This window comes from Malus sylvestris, chromosome 14 (genome assembly GCF_916048215.2).
Source record: "Malus sylvestris chromosome 14, drMalSylv7.2, whole genome shotgun sequence".
NCBI classification, from domain to species: domain Eukaryota; kingdom Viridiplantae; phylum Streptophyta; class Magnoliopsida; order Rosales; family Rosaceae; genus Malus; species Malus sylvestris.
The window spans coordinates 24,855,118-24,871,236 of NC_062273.1; the positions used below are offsets into that span (position 1 = coordinate 24,855,118).

At 36.8% G+C, this 16,119-nt stretch overlaps 3 protein-coding genes across 3 annotated transcripts; 1 reads left to right on the forward strand and 2 right to left on the reverse strand.

Moving 5' to 3' along the window:
- Positions 1–574: 574 nt before the first annotated feature.
- On the reverse strand, positions 575–4,781 carry LOC126598751 (cell division cycle protein 48 homolog). Its single transcript, XM_050265108.1, has 9 exons — positions 4,646–4,781; positions 3,868–4,033; positions 3,538–3,766; positions 2,655–3,421; positions 2,335–2,556; positions 2,131–2,202; positions 1,767–2,048; positions 1,272–1,631; positions 575–991 (listed from the first exon to the last, which is right to left on the reverse strand). Exons 1-9 carry the CDS (start codon positions 4,702–4,704, stop codon positions 689–691), a joined length of 2,460 nt encoding a protein of 819 aa, XP_050121065.1. The 5' UTR covers positions 4,705–4,781; the 3' UTR covers positions 575–688.
- A 1,374-nt stretch (positions 4,782–6,155) lies between these two features.
- LOC126599903 (arginine-specific demethylase JMJ20) lies at positions 6,156–9,891 on the forward strand. Its single transcript, XM_050266369.1, has 9 exons — positions 6,156–6,438; positions 6,828–6,998; positions 7,268–7,430; positions 7,541–7,658; positions 7,797–7,866; positions 7,962–8,042; positions 8,406–8,462; positions 8,575–8,686; positions 8,934–9,891. Exons 1-9 carry the CDS (start codon positions 6,229–6,231, stop codon positions 9,374–9,376), a joined length of 1,425 nt encoding a protein of 474 aa, XP_050122326.1. The 5' UTR covers positions 6,156–6,228; the 3' UTR covers positions 9,377–9,891.
- Positions 9,892–11,866: 1,975 nt separating this feature from the next.
- LOC126599902 (uncharacterized) lies at positions 11,867–15,724 on the reverse strand. Its single transcript, XM_050266368.1, has 7 exons — positions 15,076–15,724; positions 14,672–14,758; positions 14,353–14,565; positions 14,086–14,250; positions 13,868–13,921; positions 13,589–13,735; positions 11,867–12,516 (listed from the first exon to the last, which is right to left on the reverse strand). Exons 1-7 carry the CDS (start codon positions 15,532–15,534, stop codon positions 12,139–12,141), a joined length of 1,503 nt encoding a protein of 500 aa, XP_050122325.1. The 5' UTR covers positions 15,535–15,724; the 3' UTR covers positions 11,867–12,138.
- Between the last annotated feature and the right edge of the window lie 395 nt (positions 15,725–16,119).

Here is a 16,119-nt window from a genome sequence, read left to right on the forward strand (position 1 = left end):
AAAGTGTTTTTCTGACAGTCAAAAGCACTTACCGTGTTTAGTTGAGAACCTTAAAAGTGTTTTTAACGCAGCTAAGTGTGCTTCTTCGTGAAGGAAAAAAAAACACTAGGATTTTTCATATAAATTTCAGCAACGATTGTCAGCATTTTTGTTTTCCCCACCACACGCATACGAAGGATTGTCAGTATTTTTATTGGTTGACGAATCTTTTTAGATATAACTTGATAAAGGTAATATTATCTACAAAGACGCTTAATTCAATTAGTCTGGCTCTGGAATGAACGTGGATTCTTTAGACCATTTGATTTGGGCAATACTTGCACTTCAGCTACAAGGTAATTAGTTGGCCAACTTAGGGTTTTGTGATCATACTTGTCTGCAAATCTCTAAGAAAAGCAATGACTCCATCGACAAGTAATAGTGCTACCTTAATTTGATTTGTGAATTTCAATTTGTTTTGTTGGGAGAAAATTAAGTCTGAAAATTAAAGTTTTTTTTACTTTACCCAATTCAGTGGTACAAAAAATGAAGTCTGTTTTACTTTTCATCCAAAATTTTATAGCATAAGAAAATATAACCTCAAATTTAAATATTTAATTACCTTGAAATTTACTGTTCTTCCGCATCAAAATATAACCTCAAAGCTAAAACATTTGCCTAAATTATCTAAAGGGCATTGGTGTAGCTCTCAATCATAGAGATCAGCTTCCTCTCCAGCAACCGCGGCTGAAGAAAATGGGGATAGAGCAGCTTCTCCTGCATTGTTCTCTGTCTGTTGAGCAGGAAATCGAAATTCGGATCCAAACCCACGAGATTGCTGCAAAGTCTGAGCAAATAGCTGGTACTTCTTGATGTCCGCATCACTCACACTTCTCCGGGCATATTTCATCGATTCCTCAAAGTGTGCTGGCTTGATCTCGGCTACCTCATCAATTTCATCTTCTTCCATGGCTTCGGGGTTAGCATTCTTTCTTCTTTCCCTCTCAATATCCTATCAATGTTTGAAAGGAGGAAAAGATTAGTACAATTTTCAGGAATGTGATACAGAAATGTTATTGTGATTTATAAAAAAAATTAAGAATAAATTTCAACAAGCATCTATGAATCATGTTAATGCTGCAATTAGGTTTCTTGTATGTGAAGGAATGTCAAGGGAATTTTGTCTTAGAAAACGAAAAAAAAAATCTTTTAACGAGCATAAATTTTCTTCTGCAATTAGGCATCTTGCTTGTGCTGCAAGTAATTAATTCAAGTAGGAGAAAACCTCTTACCTTCTCAATGTCTTCTCTGATGGCATATTTGCAGGCACGTTGACATATCTCAGTGATATCTGCACCACTAAAACCGTGCGGATAACGGGCAAGAGCTGCTAGGTCAATATCCTTAGAGATGGGGGACTTGCGCAAACATGCTTTAAAAATCTGAAGGCGCGAAGCCTCATCTGGGAGTGGGATGTAGATAAGTTGGTCAAGACGTCCAGGCCTGAGCAATGCCGGGTCAATAATATCTGGCCTGTTTGTTGCCCCAATGATAAAGACGGTTTTCTTTGCATTCATTCCATCCATTTCAGTTAGAAGTTGGTTCAAGACTCTGTCTCCAGCACCACCGGCATCTCCCACAGAATTTCCACGCTGATAGAGGAGGGGGTTCGCGAGTTAGTTCAAAGCGAATGACAGTTACTCTCAAAATAAACAAGTAAATTAACCAGTAAACATAAATTTGAATGTGATTGAATGGAAAAAAAATATATATATAATCTCAAGTACCTGAGTTGCAATCGAGTCTAGCTCATCAAAGAAGAGAACACAAGGAGCAGATTGGCGAGCCTTGTCAAATATCTCGCGCACATTGGCCTCACTTTCTCCAAACCACATTGTTAGCAACTCGGGTCCTTTGATACTGATGAAGTTGGCCTGACATTCGCTGGCAATTGCCTTGGCGAGAAGGGTTTTCCCACAGCCAGGCGGTCCATAAAAGAGAACGCCTTTAGAAGGCGACATGCCAAATTTCTCAAACATCTCTGGATGCTCCACGGGGATTGAAACAGTCTGCAAGAGGTAAAGGAATTAGTAAGAATTTTGGTCCATAAAAATTATGTATAGAAGAAGAAGATGAAATTGAATCACAAACCTCTTGAAGTTCTCTTTTGACGTTGTCCAACCCACCAATGGCATCCCACGAAACATTTGGTACCTCCACAACCTGTAAACCAAGAAAATAAGTTTGTCATTCTCAAGTCCAAAGATTTTCTGAGTAGCAACTTCTAAACAAGTCAAGCTTGCTACTCCTAAACTTAAAAATAAACAAAAATTGAAATAAATAAATAAAACTTACAGTTTCGCGCAAGGCAGAAGGATTTGTAGAGGACAATGAGGTCTGAAAGTGTTCATTCGTCACAGCCATCGAATTCAACACCTCAGCATCAATCGTTTCATCTTCCAAATCAATAACATCCATTTTTTCGCGGATGCACTGAAGTGCGGCCTCTGTGCAGAGAGCAGCAAGATCTGCACCAACAAAACCATGGGTATCTTTTGCAACTCTTTCGAGATCAACCTGTTATAGTAACAAAACGCCAAGTTAATTATCACGATTTATCGCAATGCAAGACAAAACAATATGATATATCAAAATTCGAGGATAGAAAATCTTACATCATCTGCAAGTTTCATCCTCTTTGTATGGATTCGTAAAACTTCCAATCTTCCAACTTCATCCGGCACACCAATGTCAATCTCTCTATCGAATCTTCCAAATCTCCTCAGAGCAGGGTCGATGCTGTTTGGCCTATTCGTTGCTCCCATGACAATGACATGGGCACGGGACTTAAGGCCGTCCATTAAAGTCAGGAGCTGGGAAACTATACGCCTTTCCACTTCACCGTGGGTCTTTTCTCTCTTTGGAGCAATAGAATCTATCTCATCAATAAAAATGATTGAGGGTGCATTCTTTTCGGCTTCCTCAAACACCTTCCTCAAGTTGCTTTCACTTTCACCTGCCATCTTGGACATTATTTCAGATCCATTGATCAAAACAAAGAACGCTCCAGTCTCATTCGCTACAGCCCTTGCAATCAAAGTTTTTCCAGTCCCGGGTGGCCCATAGAGTAAAATGCCCTTCGGGGGTTTAACTCCAATCGATTTGAAGAGCTGCGGATGTCTAAGAGGCAGTTCTACTAACTCCCGTATCTGGGCCATTTGCTTTCTAACACCTCCAACATCATCATATCCCACATCCTCTAGTCTTTCCTCGTCCTCACGTTTGACAGGCTCTCCCTCACAGAAAATCTCAGTATCCGGTGCAACAATGCAATACTCAGCAGGGTCTGTCTCCATGACCTTGAACTCAACGCTTCGCATCATGCCCCGAACCAGGAAAAGATCACCCTTCCTCATAGGCCGGTAAGAATCAACGAAGTATGCTGTGAACCAAGAATGTAAAGAAACATGTCACAGAAGCACAAAGTCTATTGCAACATAATATTTATGTGTGACACAAACAATTAATAAGGAAATAAATTTCAAAGAGAATACTCACGCTTCAAATATGCATCGAATAAGCTTCCTGTCACTCCTTCAATTGTATCATCGATTGGAAGGATGTGAACCTTCTTTCCATACTTGACATAAGGGCAGGGATGAACAGACACAACATCTCCAAGGCGAACCCTAAGATTAGCTCTCACAACTTTGTTCATTCTGATTTTCGGTTCCTCGCATTCATCATCGGCAATAATAATGCAAATTGTGTCTCTCCTTTTCTTGCCCTGTACACCCCCAAAAAAGTAGTGAGATTCAATTTCTACGCATTTATTTAGACACTCAAGTTCGACGCACTCAGAAATATATATAGAAGAGCAAAATATACCTTAATTAAAACAGTGTCTCCACGGAAAAACTGAAGCTTCTCCATTGCAGCAGGGTGCAAGGAAATCACAGAATTATCATCATTGACAGCTTCATCGACAACAAGTCGATTAGGAGACTTCTTTCGTTCCAAAATAGCAGTCGAAAAATCTTTCTTGTTGCTTTTCCTGTATTTGAAAATAAATACTTTAGTTTCTCGTAACGAAGTACTCATCACAACCAACAAATAATCAAATCTTCTCATTCAAAACTACAATCCCGCAATAGAAGACTTCTGGCAAAAGTTAAACAAGAACTCTCGGGTAATTTAGCGCTAACAAAATTGTAATGGTGTTATATCCCCCTATCAAAACCAAAGAATACACCTATAGCGGTACAAGAGTATGCTTTGGAAACTAATCAGTCAATCATCCATGTGTATAGAGCATATATCTTAATTGATCCCAGTGTAACTGCATAAATATGGTGCAGAAAAAGGAAAGGTTGAATCTTTCGAGTTCGAGATTGGCTAGAGCGGATGTGCTCCCACCATGTGCACTGAGTTTGAACTCCCTCCCCATAGTTAGATTAGTTTAAAGTATAATATCCCTTGTATTGAATTGACAAAAATGAAAAACACAACGATCAACATAGCATCGACACATGTACACTGCCGTAAACCCTAAACCCTATTCCCTATTCAGTTTGATAAAAGTTTCAAAAGTTGATTATTTTTAGAAAACAAACAGATGCTAAGACGAACTGCGATAGCTATAACAGATGGCTATAGGAATACGTACGGGTCCGAAGACGAAGAGGGCTGAGAACGATCAGGAGCAGATGGACTCAGAGGCGCCATTGTTGTTACTTCTTTGGTTTTGGATTTTGGCGGTTTCGTCGATCGTCAACAAAGGTTTTGGGAGTTTCAAACTTTGTGAAGAGTGAACTTTGACACAAATGCGAGGGGCTTTGGTATTTTATAGGCAACTAGAGAGAAGGACCTATTCCGTTTAGGAGTAGGGTTGTGAGTTTTATTTCGGTTACGTGCGGGAAAAGATACATCTCTGCCGACAAGGAAAAGGACTAATCAGTTGGAGTTTGCACATGCTCTAAGCCAATCATGCACAACCACGTAAAAAAATTAATTTTAAATTTCGTAGGAGTCCATTTTTGTCATTCACTTGTAATTTTGGAGAACAATGAGTTATTATAATTTGGTCCTTGTAGTTTGCCAAAGTTTCACTTTGATTTGTATAGTTTCAATTGATGCAAATAAAGTTCTTGTAATCTACTAATTGTTACAGGTAAAGAACAATGCTTAATTAGTCTTTTTTTTATTACAAATTAAGACATGTGAGACATAGATGAGGGAAAGTAGGTATTTCAAAAGAACTCTTGGCCCTAAAAAGATGGACTGCCTTAGCAAAACGATCAACTGGTCTTCTTTTTAAAAAGAAAAAAAAATAAGAGATGTAATAGTACCTCATTACGTCTCTCAATTCCTAATTGCATAAGAAGAAAAAATTGAATCAAGTCATTGCCATTGAATTGAGAAAATTATTAAATCACAAATTCTTAAATTAATATGTGACAACTTAAGACACGAAACAATACATGACTCGAAATCAAGATGAATTATGTGTTGAACATTTTATGAGTGTCACGCACACAATATAAATAGAGATTCGAACTCACTATTTACATTTGAACCTAAGACCATCTCCAAAAGACATGTCAAATATGCCAAATAGGATTAAAAGATATTCAAGTATTCCCCCAATGGATATGCCAAATATGATGTGGCAGTTGAATCATTTGACTCCTTACTTTCTACCTGTCTTTTTTTACAGCAAACAAAGAAGGAGTCAAATATTTTTAATTCATGGATCCCATTAACAACCAATAGAATAAAAACTAAAATTAATTTTGATTATTTTTTAATAGTTACTGTAACTCTGGACCCAATAAAATACATATTTAACACATCAATTGAAAAATAAGAGGATTTAGCACTTGTATTCAATTTGCCATATCAGCCATCAAATATAATTTTGGCATATTATTTTTGACATCTCATTTGGAGATGCTCTAAGACTCCTACTTATGAGTGAAAAATAATACCATTACACCTTAGTACTAAATAACAACCTGATCACAGCCGTTGTTTTTTTTTTTTTTTGGTAAATAGATCACAACCGTTGTTACCCCTAGTAAAATCATTCTTCGGCCAAATTTGGGCCCTTTAAAAGCACTTTGGGCCTCCTCTGCCCGGCCTGGCCCAACTCAAGTCGTCTTCCCCAAATCAAAGAGGGCGCGCAGAGAAACCGAACGTACAAAATCCGAATTAACTCGCTGGAGTAGCGTAAGCTGGGAGAAAGAAAACATGGGTATTCAAATTGGGGGGCAAATAGAGAAGGTGAGCGGGAAAAAACTGGGGTACAATGAGTTCGTGGAGAGGTACATGGAGAAAAACCAGCCTGTGGTGCTCACAGGTCTCATGGACGATTGGAGGGCTTGCAGAGATTGGGTCACCGACGAAGGCCAGCCAAATCTTCAATTTTTCGCTACCCATTTCGGAAAATCCAAAGTTCAGGTACTAAATTTCGTGCAGAAATCTGATTTAGTGAGATTAAATATGAATTATGAAGTGTGTTTAGAAGGAATTAATCACAATTAAGAAGATTGGCTATGTGGTAATTAGATATTAGCTAACATATCAGCCCTGTTTTGGTTTCTGTTGCTAAAGATTCAAGCTTTGAATTTTTGGTGTAATATTGCAATGTTAAGTAGTTTTTTAGGTGGTGTGTGAGTGTAATATTAAGAAGTATGTTAGAGGAATTAATCCTAATTGGGCTTATTAGCTAACTCACCGCCCCTTTTATTTTGTTTTGTTTTCTGTAGTTTTGTAGTAGAATTAATGCTTTAAAGGTTCAGCCTTTTTATGTTTGATCTTTTTAAGGTGAGGTGATATTTTGTCACTAGGTTGCAGATTGTGGTACTAGAGAATTCACAGATCAGAAGAGAATGGAAATGACTGTTGCGGACTTTGTTGAGCAATGGCTCGGGGACCCCATTCAGGAGCATAGTAATGCTTCAAGTCATGAAGCTATGAGCAAGGAGTTGCTATATTTGAAGGACTGGCATTTTGTCAAGGTGCTAGTTAGAAACTTTGAATTCACCCTTTATTTACGGGGAATTATGGAGCAGTTGAGGAGTTAGTTTCCTGGTGATTTTATGCTTTGACATCCTTGTTACTGTCTGCCTTGGGTGTATGGGGGCTTTGTATATTTAGTTGGGACATATCAGCTTTGAGAGTCTATCGCTTTGGCCGTATCAGTGTGTCTAGTCCAAGGTAACATCTCAAAATTTTCTAGCATAGTCACCTGACTTGTTCTATCATCCTTTGGTATTCTGATCTCCAGGAGTACCCAGAATACGAAGCCTACACAACTCCGCTGCTCTTTTGTGATGATTGGCTCAACATGTATCTTGACAATTATCACATGCATAATGATCCCAACATTTACTCAGAAAATAATGAAATTAGTTGCTCTGATTATCGTTTTGTTTACATGGGAGCAAAAGGTTTGAGAATATTTGTGATACATTCATTCGGTCTCTCACTTTCTAGTCATCTATATGATCTACATAAAAAATTTCAAGGAGATTTATCTCCATGTCTGTGGTTTATGCAGGCACTTGGACTCCTCTTCATGCTGATGTTTTCAGGTCATATAGCTGGTCAGCGAATGTGTGTGGCAAAAAACGGTGGCTTTTCCTCTCTCCCTCTCAAAGTCATCTTGTGTTTGGCAGGCAAGTTTACAATTTCCTGCACTAATAGTAATCACAGAGATCTGTATTGGGAGTCTGGGACACTGGATTTTGTATTGCTTTGATAAATGAAATATATTATAGAACTCTTTCACTTTCTTTCCCTCGTTTGACCTTCAGGAATATGAAAAGCTGTGTATATAATATCTTTGATGATGTTAGTGAAACCAATGTTCCTGGTTTTGCAAAGGTAAATCATCAATCTATATCTTCAAGTTTTCTTTTGTCTAGTTGTATTTTTGCAGCTTTTCTTGTGTTGAAACCGTATATTCTTCTCTTGAGCAGGCTATCTGGTTGGAGTCCATTCAAGAACCAAATGAGATTATCTTTGTGCCTAGCGGATGGTATCATCAAGTTCATAATTTGGTATTTCTTCTACTTCTTCAAGTTTGTTTCGCCCTATCATAAAATAGAAGTCTGAAAGCATGTAACACTTGTAAGAGGTTTTCCAAGTAAATCACTCTCCATATGCAGTGTGACCTTTCTTGCCAGTATAACGGAAAACTGATAGCAGTATGTGCCCTCTGTTTAGCATTTTATATTTGCCTTTGGCCTACTGGAATGGAGTTGGCCCTGCATGTTTCTTGATCTCAATACAAGAAGCTTGTCATACTCAACTTTTCTATTTGTAGGAAGACACTGCAGTCTGTACTTCAATCAAAACAAAAACTATTGTCATGCTTGATGAACGGAATTTTTTCATCTTATTTGTGTTCATAATACTTTCAGGAAGATACAATTTCCATAAACCACAACTGGTTCAATGCTTATAATATTCGTTGGGTGGTAAGTGGAACACTACTGCCAGAGTATCTCGTGTGTTAAATTTTTACCATTCCATGTAAAATTAATGATGCTAGTGTTCTTGTGGCACTAATTTATATCTATTAAGTTATAGTGGGATTTGCTTTTGAGGGACTACTACGAAGCTAAGGAGTACATAGAAGACATCAAGGATATATGTGATGATTTTGAAGGTCTCTGCCAACGAAACCTTGCCGCTAATACAGGTAAAGTGCAAACTTTTGAAGAAAGCTTAAACTCAGTAGATGACAGTATATCCTAATATTCTAGCAGATGGAACATGCAATAACCTAAAGCTTGTTTAATTTTCCTCAGTGGCTAGTCCAAAGCACTTGGACATAATCATAACTACTGAATAAACTTAGCATCCGGAAGAGGGGATGGAACTCGAGGTTATAGAAAAAGAAAAAGAAAAATCCTAATCTGCTTGCCAATTTTTTCTTTTTAATGCAGGCATGAACTTTAGTGATTTCTTAATCTTCTTAGCACGGTTCTCTCTGGCCAACTTGATCCAACTTCATTATTTTGCTAGAAAGAATGGAAATCACACTCGGCATTCATCCCCAATTGCTCAGAATTTCACTTTCAACCTTGCATCAATTCAAAAAATTGCATCGAATATAAAATCTATGGAAGATCAGACAGGAAGTCATGGATTTCATTTGGATTTCCGGGAAGCCTTAAACGATCCCAAGTTCTTTAAACTTTGTACTGTTTTGGGAAGACAATATGGGATGGTACACATGGAACCAGACTGGAATTGCGATACAAAGAAAGCTTGGTTAGATGATACGAGGTACATGGAAATTCTAGGAACTTGTAGCTCCGAGGTCTCTACTGCCAGTGATCTTGTTAAATTTGTAGAGCATGCTGTTGTAGAATTCATGGGTGTTTGAACTGCAAGATTTTTCACTGTCTAATTGAAAAATGAAAACAGTTCAATGATAATTGATATCCCGCTACAAGATGTCCATGGTGAACTACTGGACAACGCCTAGATATAAATCTGCCTGCAGCACTGCTTATTTGGCTTATGAAGGTCTGACAATCTGCCTGCAGCACTGCCTATTCGGTTTATGAAGGTTTGATTTTCGGTTGTGGGATCCAAATAACAAGAACAGTGGTTGGAAAACCCTATGAGTGGTATTTGCCTTTGAAGTTGCTGATTCTTATTGTCTTCGTGCTAACTCACTGAAGTTTGAACAACTCTACCGAGTCGGTGAATTCACTGGTATCATTCTATGAATCTATATTTTCTTTTCCTCCTTGCACCTCTGTATATATGTTCTACCTGACTGAAATTCATATGATGATTAAGCAGGTCAGCTTGCTTTACTTTGAATCTTGCTTTAGACTTTGATGATGTTTAAATGTGTTAAATAGGAAGTGGTAAATCTTATTAACGCGTTTCGTTACTTGCTTTCACGTTAACCGTCTACTGGTGTTTTTACTTTGCATGTATTTTGTAGGCCAAACATTGATTTTGTTGTCTGTAGTTTGTCAAAATTCCACTTCTGCCCTTCTAATTTCGCCTTTCTTATTTTAATATATCGATATTTTTACACTAAGGGGAGGGGGAGTTCGGTTGAGCCACACAATAGGCAACCTAATTTAGTATCGAGTTCGTCATCCACGAGATTCGAATCTAAGACCTCACACTTCCAAGTGAAGAGGAATATTATCAGGACTGAGTGGCTTATAATTTTGCCTAATGGTTGTAATTTAAGGATAATAGCTTAATCCCGTCAGGTTTTTTGACAATTAACATGTATGAATATGTGAGGGTAAATGTATAAATAAACATACACGCACCGTGCCTCTTATTGAATTGCAACAATTAGTACACATTGGTTACGTTTGATAGAGAGGATTAGGTTGATAAGAAAACTCACAATAATGGATGACGTGGATTGGTTCGGAGTGTTGTTTTTATTGTGGTCCCGTGATCCAGACCATCGAATACTCGTAGGGTTGAAGTGGAACTTTTTTTTTTTTTTTTTTTTTTTTCATTCAATATGTCTTGAATTTAATGGGTTATTTTATCCAAGCTAATGTTCTCTATCAAACGTAGCATATAAAACTTAAATCGCGACAAATGAAACTCCGGTGATCGAAGTAAAACTTTGTCCAAACCACATGGACCAAAATCATGCTTTACCCTATAATATATGGGTGGTTTCATTCACACAATTATATTTACCTCTCACACACTTTTCTTAAATTTCTACCGTCAGATCGAATAAATTAAAGAAGACCAATAACAAAAAACTAATAAAAGTGTGTACGAGATAAAAAGAGATGTGTGAATAGATCTACCCTAATTTATATGTTATGTCCTTGTGTCCATGCTTAAGCATAAACAGATGGTGATGTGTCACTAAGCATTTGTTGAAGTATGGACTAGGTAGGTTTTCCATCCACACAACTGAACACCAGTCCTCAAGTAGGTACACTCTGTGGTCATTTCCAACCAATAAAAAAAAGGACCACAAAAACAAAAAGGAAAAGAAAAAAAATGTGTTGTCGGGAGCAAAAAGCTTGGCTGGGAATGCAAACTTATACTATTTAAGTAGTTCTTGGGGCTGACAACTATATGTTAATGTCACGAGAACTTTTTCAGTGTGCTGAGAATACGGTCATATACACTAATTGTTATAATACAATTGATTGAATTTTTTTTCTTTTCAAATTTCTAATTTATTACGTTTATTGTACCAGACCGTTTTCTGTTAACACTGAAAAATCTCTCTAATGTCACAATTTTCCTTCAATGATTTTACAATGGTAGAAAAGAAGTTCCAAGTAGTTGTTAAGTGGTTGTCATGTGTGCTGGATTTGTTTACACTTTGCTTCCTTGTTTGCTACCCATCTGCTTTGGCCTTGGATTAAGGATTTGCTTTACCTATAAAATGCATAAAATATCATGCATCAAATTTGCTTGGGAGCAAGAAAGTTTTGCACACGCTTTTTCTAGACACGTTCTACTTTGATTTACTCAATTTAAAAGTTGCAATAAATAATAATGTGCAAAGTGAGAGAATAAGTGTGAGAAATCACTTCTCGTTTTCTAAAGAGTTATTTGATAATCATTTCATTTTTAGTTTTTATAATTTTCACTTTTTGACTTTCAATTTTCATTTTCTTGAAGACGGAAAATAGTTATCAAACGTGTCAAATCAAATCTTTGCGGTTTTTGGTTTTAAATTTTTTTTAAATGAAGACTAAAAATTAAAAAGTGAAAACAAAATGATTATCAAACGACTCCTAGATTTTTAAGTTCCGCTCTCCTTTTATTCTAGGGTGTTCATAACCTATGCTAATGTACTCTCATTTCTCGTGGAAAAAAATTGAAGAAAGAAACAAAGAAACACTATGGAGCCAAAACAAAACTATCAACACTTTTTTTTATAAGAAAACTGGAAAATACAACAAAAACCCTGTTCTGGATAAATTCTTAGGTGCAAACGGCCAAACTACACACACAAAGCACCCCACACTCCTTATATTTTGGTCCTACCCAACCCCTTCTGTGTGGTGCCCTATACAGACGTCCAAACACAAAAATCTCCCCCTATTATGAACTAGAAAGAAAAAATAACCAATACCTAAACACAAAAAATAAGAAAAATAAACAAAAATTACTATGCTGTTATTATATTCATGGACACCTCACATTTCTTCCAGGACCACCATAGTAAAAGTAAGTTCCCCACACATTATTTCTTCCCTGTCTTATGTCATAACAATTAGGGTGATCAGCCAGGAGGTGGAGATTTGTAAGTGGGAGCAAATTGTTATCCCAATCTACAACCTGCAGGTTTCTGAAATAAGATGCTTTTCCAGACCCGGCTTCTGCAAATTGTCCACTCCCCATTTGTGTAGATGTGTGGTATCCTCTAGATCTGCTATTTACAATTTCACCCCCAAATTGCACCATGCTTGCATGGCTCCTCAGGTGACTGAACAAGAATGCTGGCCAGTATCCGACTAGGAGCCCATTTCCAAACTCTAGCCACCAGTGTCCATGCTTTGGATCCTGTAAAATTTAAATTAAAACATAATTACATGTTGATTAACTTTATTTTAGAACAAAATGATTGTGATCAATAAGTTGTTTTTGTCTTGCAATGTTTTCTTGACTGAATAATGATGGGTTTAACTTTTTGTCACCTTTTTTGGGGTTGATATGATGAGTTTTTGTCCCTTTAGGTGAAGGGTTTTCTCACTTCTTTTTTGTCTTTTGATTCTTTTTTAATTTATTCAATCTAAACTCTAAAAATCAAGAACCGATATATACGGAGTAAATAGAGGTGTAAGTGCAAGCAGAAAGAGAAAAACTTATGTAGGAGAAAACTGTAATTTTAGGTGATAAAGCTTCCAAACCTTGTTGGAGGAGACAAACCAACGTTTAAAGTACTAGAAAAGCCCTCCTTTGACAAGAAATGATTGTAATATTTCATTTATCAACACAAATAATTACTAGAGTCAATTAAATATATTACTTCAGTGATCAATAAATTGATTTAAAGACACACAATTTGAGTGAAACCCTTATATAGAAAAGCCCTTCTAAGGAAACAAAGTTGATCCAAGTTGGGTGGCCATGAGAATCTGAGTCTATAAATAAAAAAATAATGGAGGAAATAAGAAAGAAATTGATGTCAATTGAAAGGTGCGGTTGGCTTTTTTACAAGTGGATTAGATGATGAAAAATCTAAAAGGAGTTTTTTTTCCAAAGAAGCAAATATTTTTTTTTTCTTTTTTTGGCAACCTTACACCTGAAGGTAACAAGCTGAATTTTCATGATAACAACAACAATAACCGAGTCTAATCATATTAAATGAGATCTGTTGTATGAATCCTAAAACGCTATTGCATTCGGTTTACACCAATCTTAATTTTCATAATAAATATAAATGAAATTTTTTATGTAAGCTATACAGAGAGGATAGAAGTTGAGTGCAGATAAAAAAAAAACACCGCTCAGGCCAACTTAACTAACCTTATGCCTGTATTTTCATCATATATTGATTTGAGTGTAATTTTATTGTATTTAGATTTGAATATTAAAATAATTAATTCTGTGAATGTTGACTTGAAAAACTCACCTTCCAAACCATCAAACCAATGTCAAATTGTCTGCTACCATAAGAGGACCTTGGGGAGATTGCTGCTCCAATTGCAATCTTGTTATTTGTTTGGACAAATCCTGAGCAAAGCAAGTTGTAGCATCCAGTTGTTTGATATGCATCTGTCTATAAATATATAATTAAGAATCAAATTAGTACTAATTTTACTTATTTCCTCTTAATTTATGTCTTAATTCTCCATGCAGAAGAGAAACGGAAGAATCTAATTAGTAAAAAAAATTAATTAATAGAACTTACTGTCCAGTATGTAAAGAATCTTGGATAGTTATCGCCATATAACTCTGGACTAACCTGGGAAAAAAATTGAAAGGAAAATCTTAAATTTGGCAATTAATAAACACAAAATCATAAGTTTTTATACAAGCGATTTTTTTTAAAATAATTTTGAAATATACAAACAATATTAAGAGAAGAAGTATATGAACACGACAATATATGTTAAAAAAGACGTATACCTGCCATCCAGCTTCAATGGTGTTTAAATCATTGCCAAAAGAACCAGAGATGACCCAAATCTGTGATAAGCTAAATTCATACTGATCAGTGACACGTGGCGCCCACACGTTGATGCTAGCCTTTGCTCCATAGTATTGATCCCCATTAACAAACACAACCGCATGCTGTAAAATTCAACCCAATATAAAGTGAACATATTATTACGTAGTTTTGCTCGCCTAATCCTTTATTATCCTCATTATTTTCGAATGAAAAAAATGACTAACCTCATGGCCACTGCCTGAGGAGTCTCTCCTCACATGTCTTGTCGGCTTTCTTCCGAATCTTTGGAAGGAGCTTGCTCGTAAAATGTCTTTCTCTCCGGTCCGCCGGATCGGAACTGTTCCTTGTGGACATGATTCACCAGAGTCTGCCCATAGCTGATAGCTCTCTCCCACTTTATCTGTGCTGTTATAGCTTTTGGGCCTGTCTGGTTCCTCCTGTAAAAGTAAAATCACTGTCGTACTTAGTCCCCTAATTATAAATTTACAAGTTAATGATCACAAAGTTGAAAAGGGTCATTGCCATATTGTTCTTGAAGATTACCAATGGCTTCTTTCCTTTGAGCTCAGGATGATCAAAAGCTGGTTGGAGATGAGATAAAACACAATCTATCACATCACCATCTGGACTCTGCATCGAGAAATAACAAAAATCGAAATCATTAAATCTCAAAAAAACCAAGAAAATGTCAATGACTATTTACTCTAACGACCCATTGTTTTCAATTCTCATAGACGACAGTTATTTATTATTATATATTTGGCTTTCGAATTCAACCTCTTAGTTTCTTCTTATGCACTAATCTGCATGTCTTAAAGCTAAACATAAAGAGACAAGTGCAGAAAGAAAAAAAAAGGAGTGCGAAAATCAGTTCTCCACAAAAAACCGAAGACAACAAGAAAATCAACATTTGCATTGAATTCACTATCAAGGACAAAATGTCGTGCCTGAATAGTCTTGACAGCAGGCTTGTTGATCTTCCTTAAATATGATTGGACTTGGACCCCGCTCAACTTGTTGATAGAGCCGGTCCGAAAAGTCTGATTGGCCGGGGAGGGACGGCGTAGGCCAGAATCCGAGACAACTGGGTGGGACAATGCAGGAGTAAAGAGAGAAGAAGAAGCAACAAGAAGTAAGAGAACAAGAAGCATGGAGACGAATGAGACGGAGTTGGAGGTGCGAGAGTAAGTAGGAAGAACCAATTTAGAGGAATGTTTGGGTTCGAGTGGTGGAGTAGGTTGACTCTGTCTTGTGTTTGGTACAAAAACAGTATCAGAAGTTTGTGTTTGGTTGCATTGGACTGGGTGTCTTCTTGTTGTTGTGTAGTGGGATTTCACATTCTTCTGTTTTGTCCATGGGAGTTGTGGTGGATTAGGATTATAGTCTTCTTCTCCTACTCCCTTCATGTCCTTACAAAACAGAAGCAACCATCAAAGATGTAAGAGTCTTCTGCTGCCACTGCCTGCCCAGCTAAGTTGTTCACTTGACTCGCTGCCTTTGCATTTCCAACATATAAACAACTCTCTCTCTCTACATCTTCTGAGGAGAGAGAGATTCTTGGGTTTTGGTGTTCTGACACCTAAGAAAACTTTTCAGGCATGAGGGGATATTAAAGGAGAAATGCGAAGAGCACTCTCTTGAAGCAAAGCTAGGTTTTTTTATCTCTGTCACTTTATTGTTTAACATTAACTTTCGAGCTAATATTATAAGATTTTTTACTAAAAACATGATATGTCAAAGAATTCATAGATAATTTTAATTTTAAAAAAGTCTGTTAGCATTTCGCTTATTAAAATAGGGGTGATAGGTGGGGTTGTTCTTCCCCAAGTTTTAATTCTTTTCACAAAGAGGGACAAGAAAGAGATGGGTGATTCAAAGTTCAGGTTGATTTACAATTTTACAAAATACTGAAACATGCAACTGCTTGAGACTTGAGAGCTAAGCCAAGTATACCTAACAAGCGACAGCCTCTGCATTCTTTGCCTTTCTTT

Excerpts from the sequence above, each read along its gene's own strand:
- LOC126598751 (XM_050265108.1), bottom strand. The coding sequence starts at position 4,704 with ATGGCGCCTCTGAGTCCATCTGCTCCTGATCGTTCTCAGCCCTCTTCG. Across the intron at positions 4,034-4,645 it reads CCCTCTTCGTCTTCGGACCC|GAAAAGCAACAAGAAAGATT; the intron begins GTACGTATTCCT and ends TTTCAAATACAG. Across the intron at positions 3,767-3,867 it reads GAGACACTGTTTTAATTAAG|GGCAAGAAAAGGAGAGACAC; the intron begins GTATATTTTGCT and ends GGGGGTGTACAG.
- LOC126599903 (XM_050266369.1), top strand. The coding sequence starts at position 6,229 with ATGGGTATTCAAATTGGGGGGCAAATAGAGAAGGTGAGCGGGAAAAAA. Across the intron at positions 6,439-6,827 it reads TCGGAAAATCCAAAGTTCAG|GTTGCAGATTGTGGTACTAG; the intron begins GTACTAAATTTC and ends TTTTGTCACTAG. Across the intron at positions 8,043-8,405 it reads ATCATCAAGTTCATAATTTG|GAAGATACAATTTCCATAAA; the intron begins GTATTTCTTCTA and ends TAATACTTTCAG.
- LOC126599902 (XM_050266368.1), bottom strand. The coding sequence starts at position 15,534 with ATGAAGGGAGTAGGAGAAGAAGACTATAATCCTAATCCACCACAACTC. Across the intron at positions 13,922-14,085 it reads CCATTGAAGCTGGATGGCAG|GTTAGTCCAGAGTTATATGG; the intron begins GTATACGTCTTT and ends TTTTTTTCCCAG. Across the intron at positions 13,736-13,867 it reads GATTCTTTACATACTGGACA|ACAGATGCATATCAAACAAC; the intron begins GTAAGTTCTATT and ends ATATATTTATAG.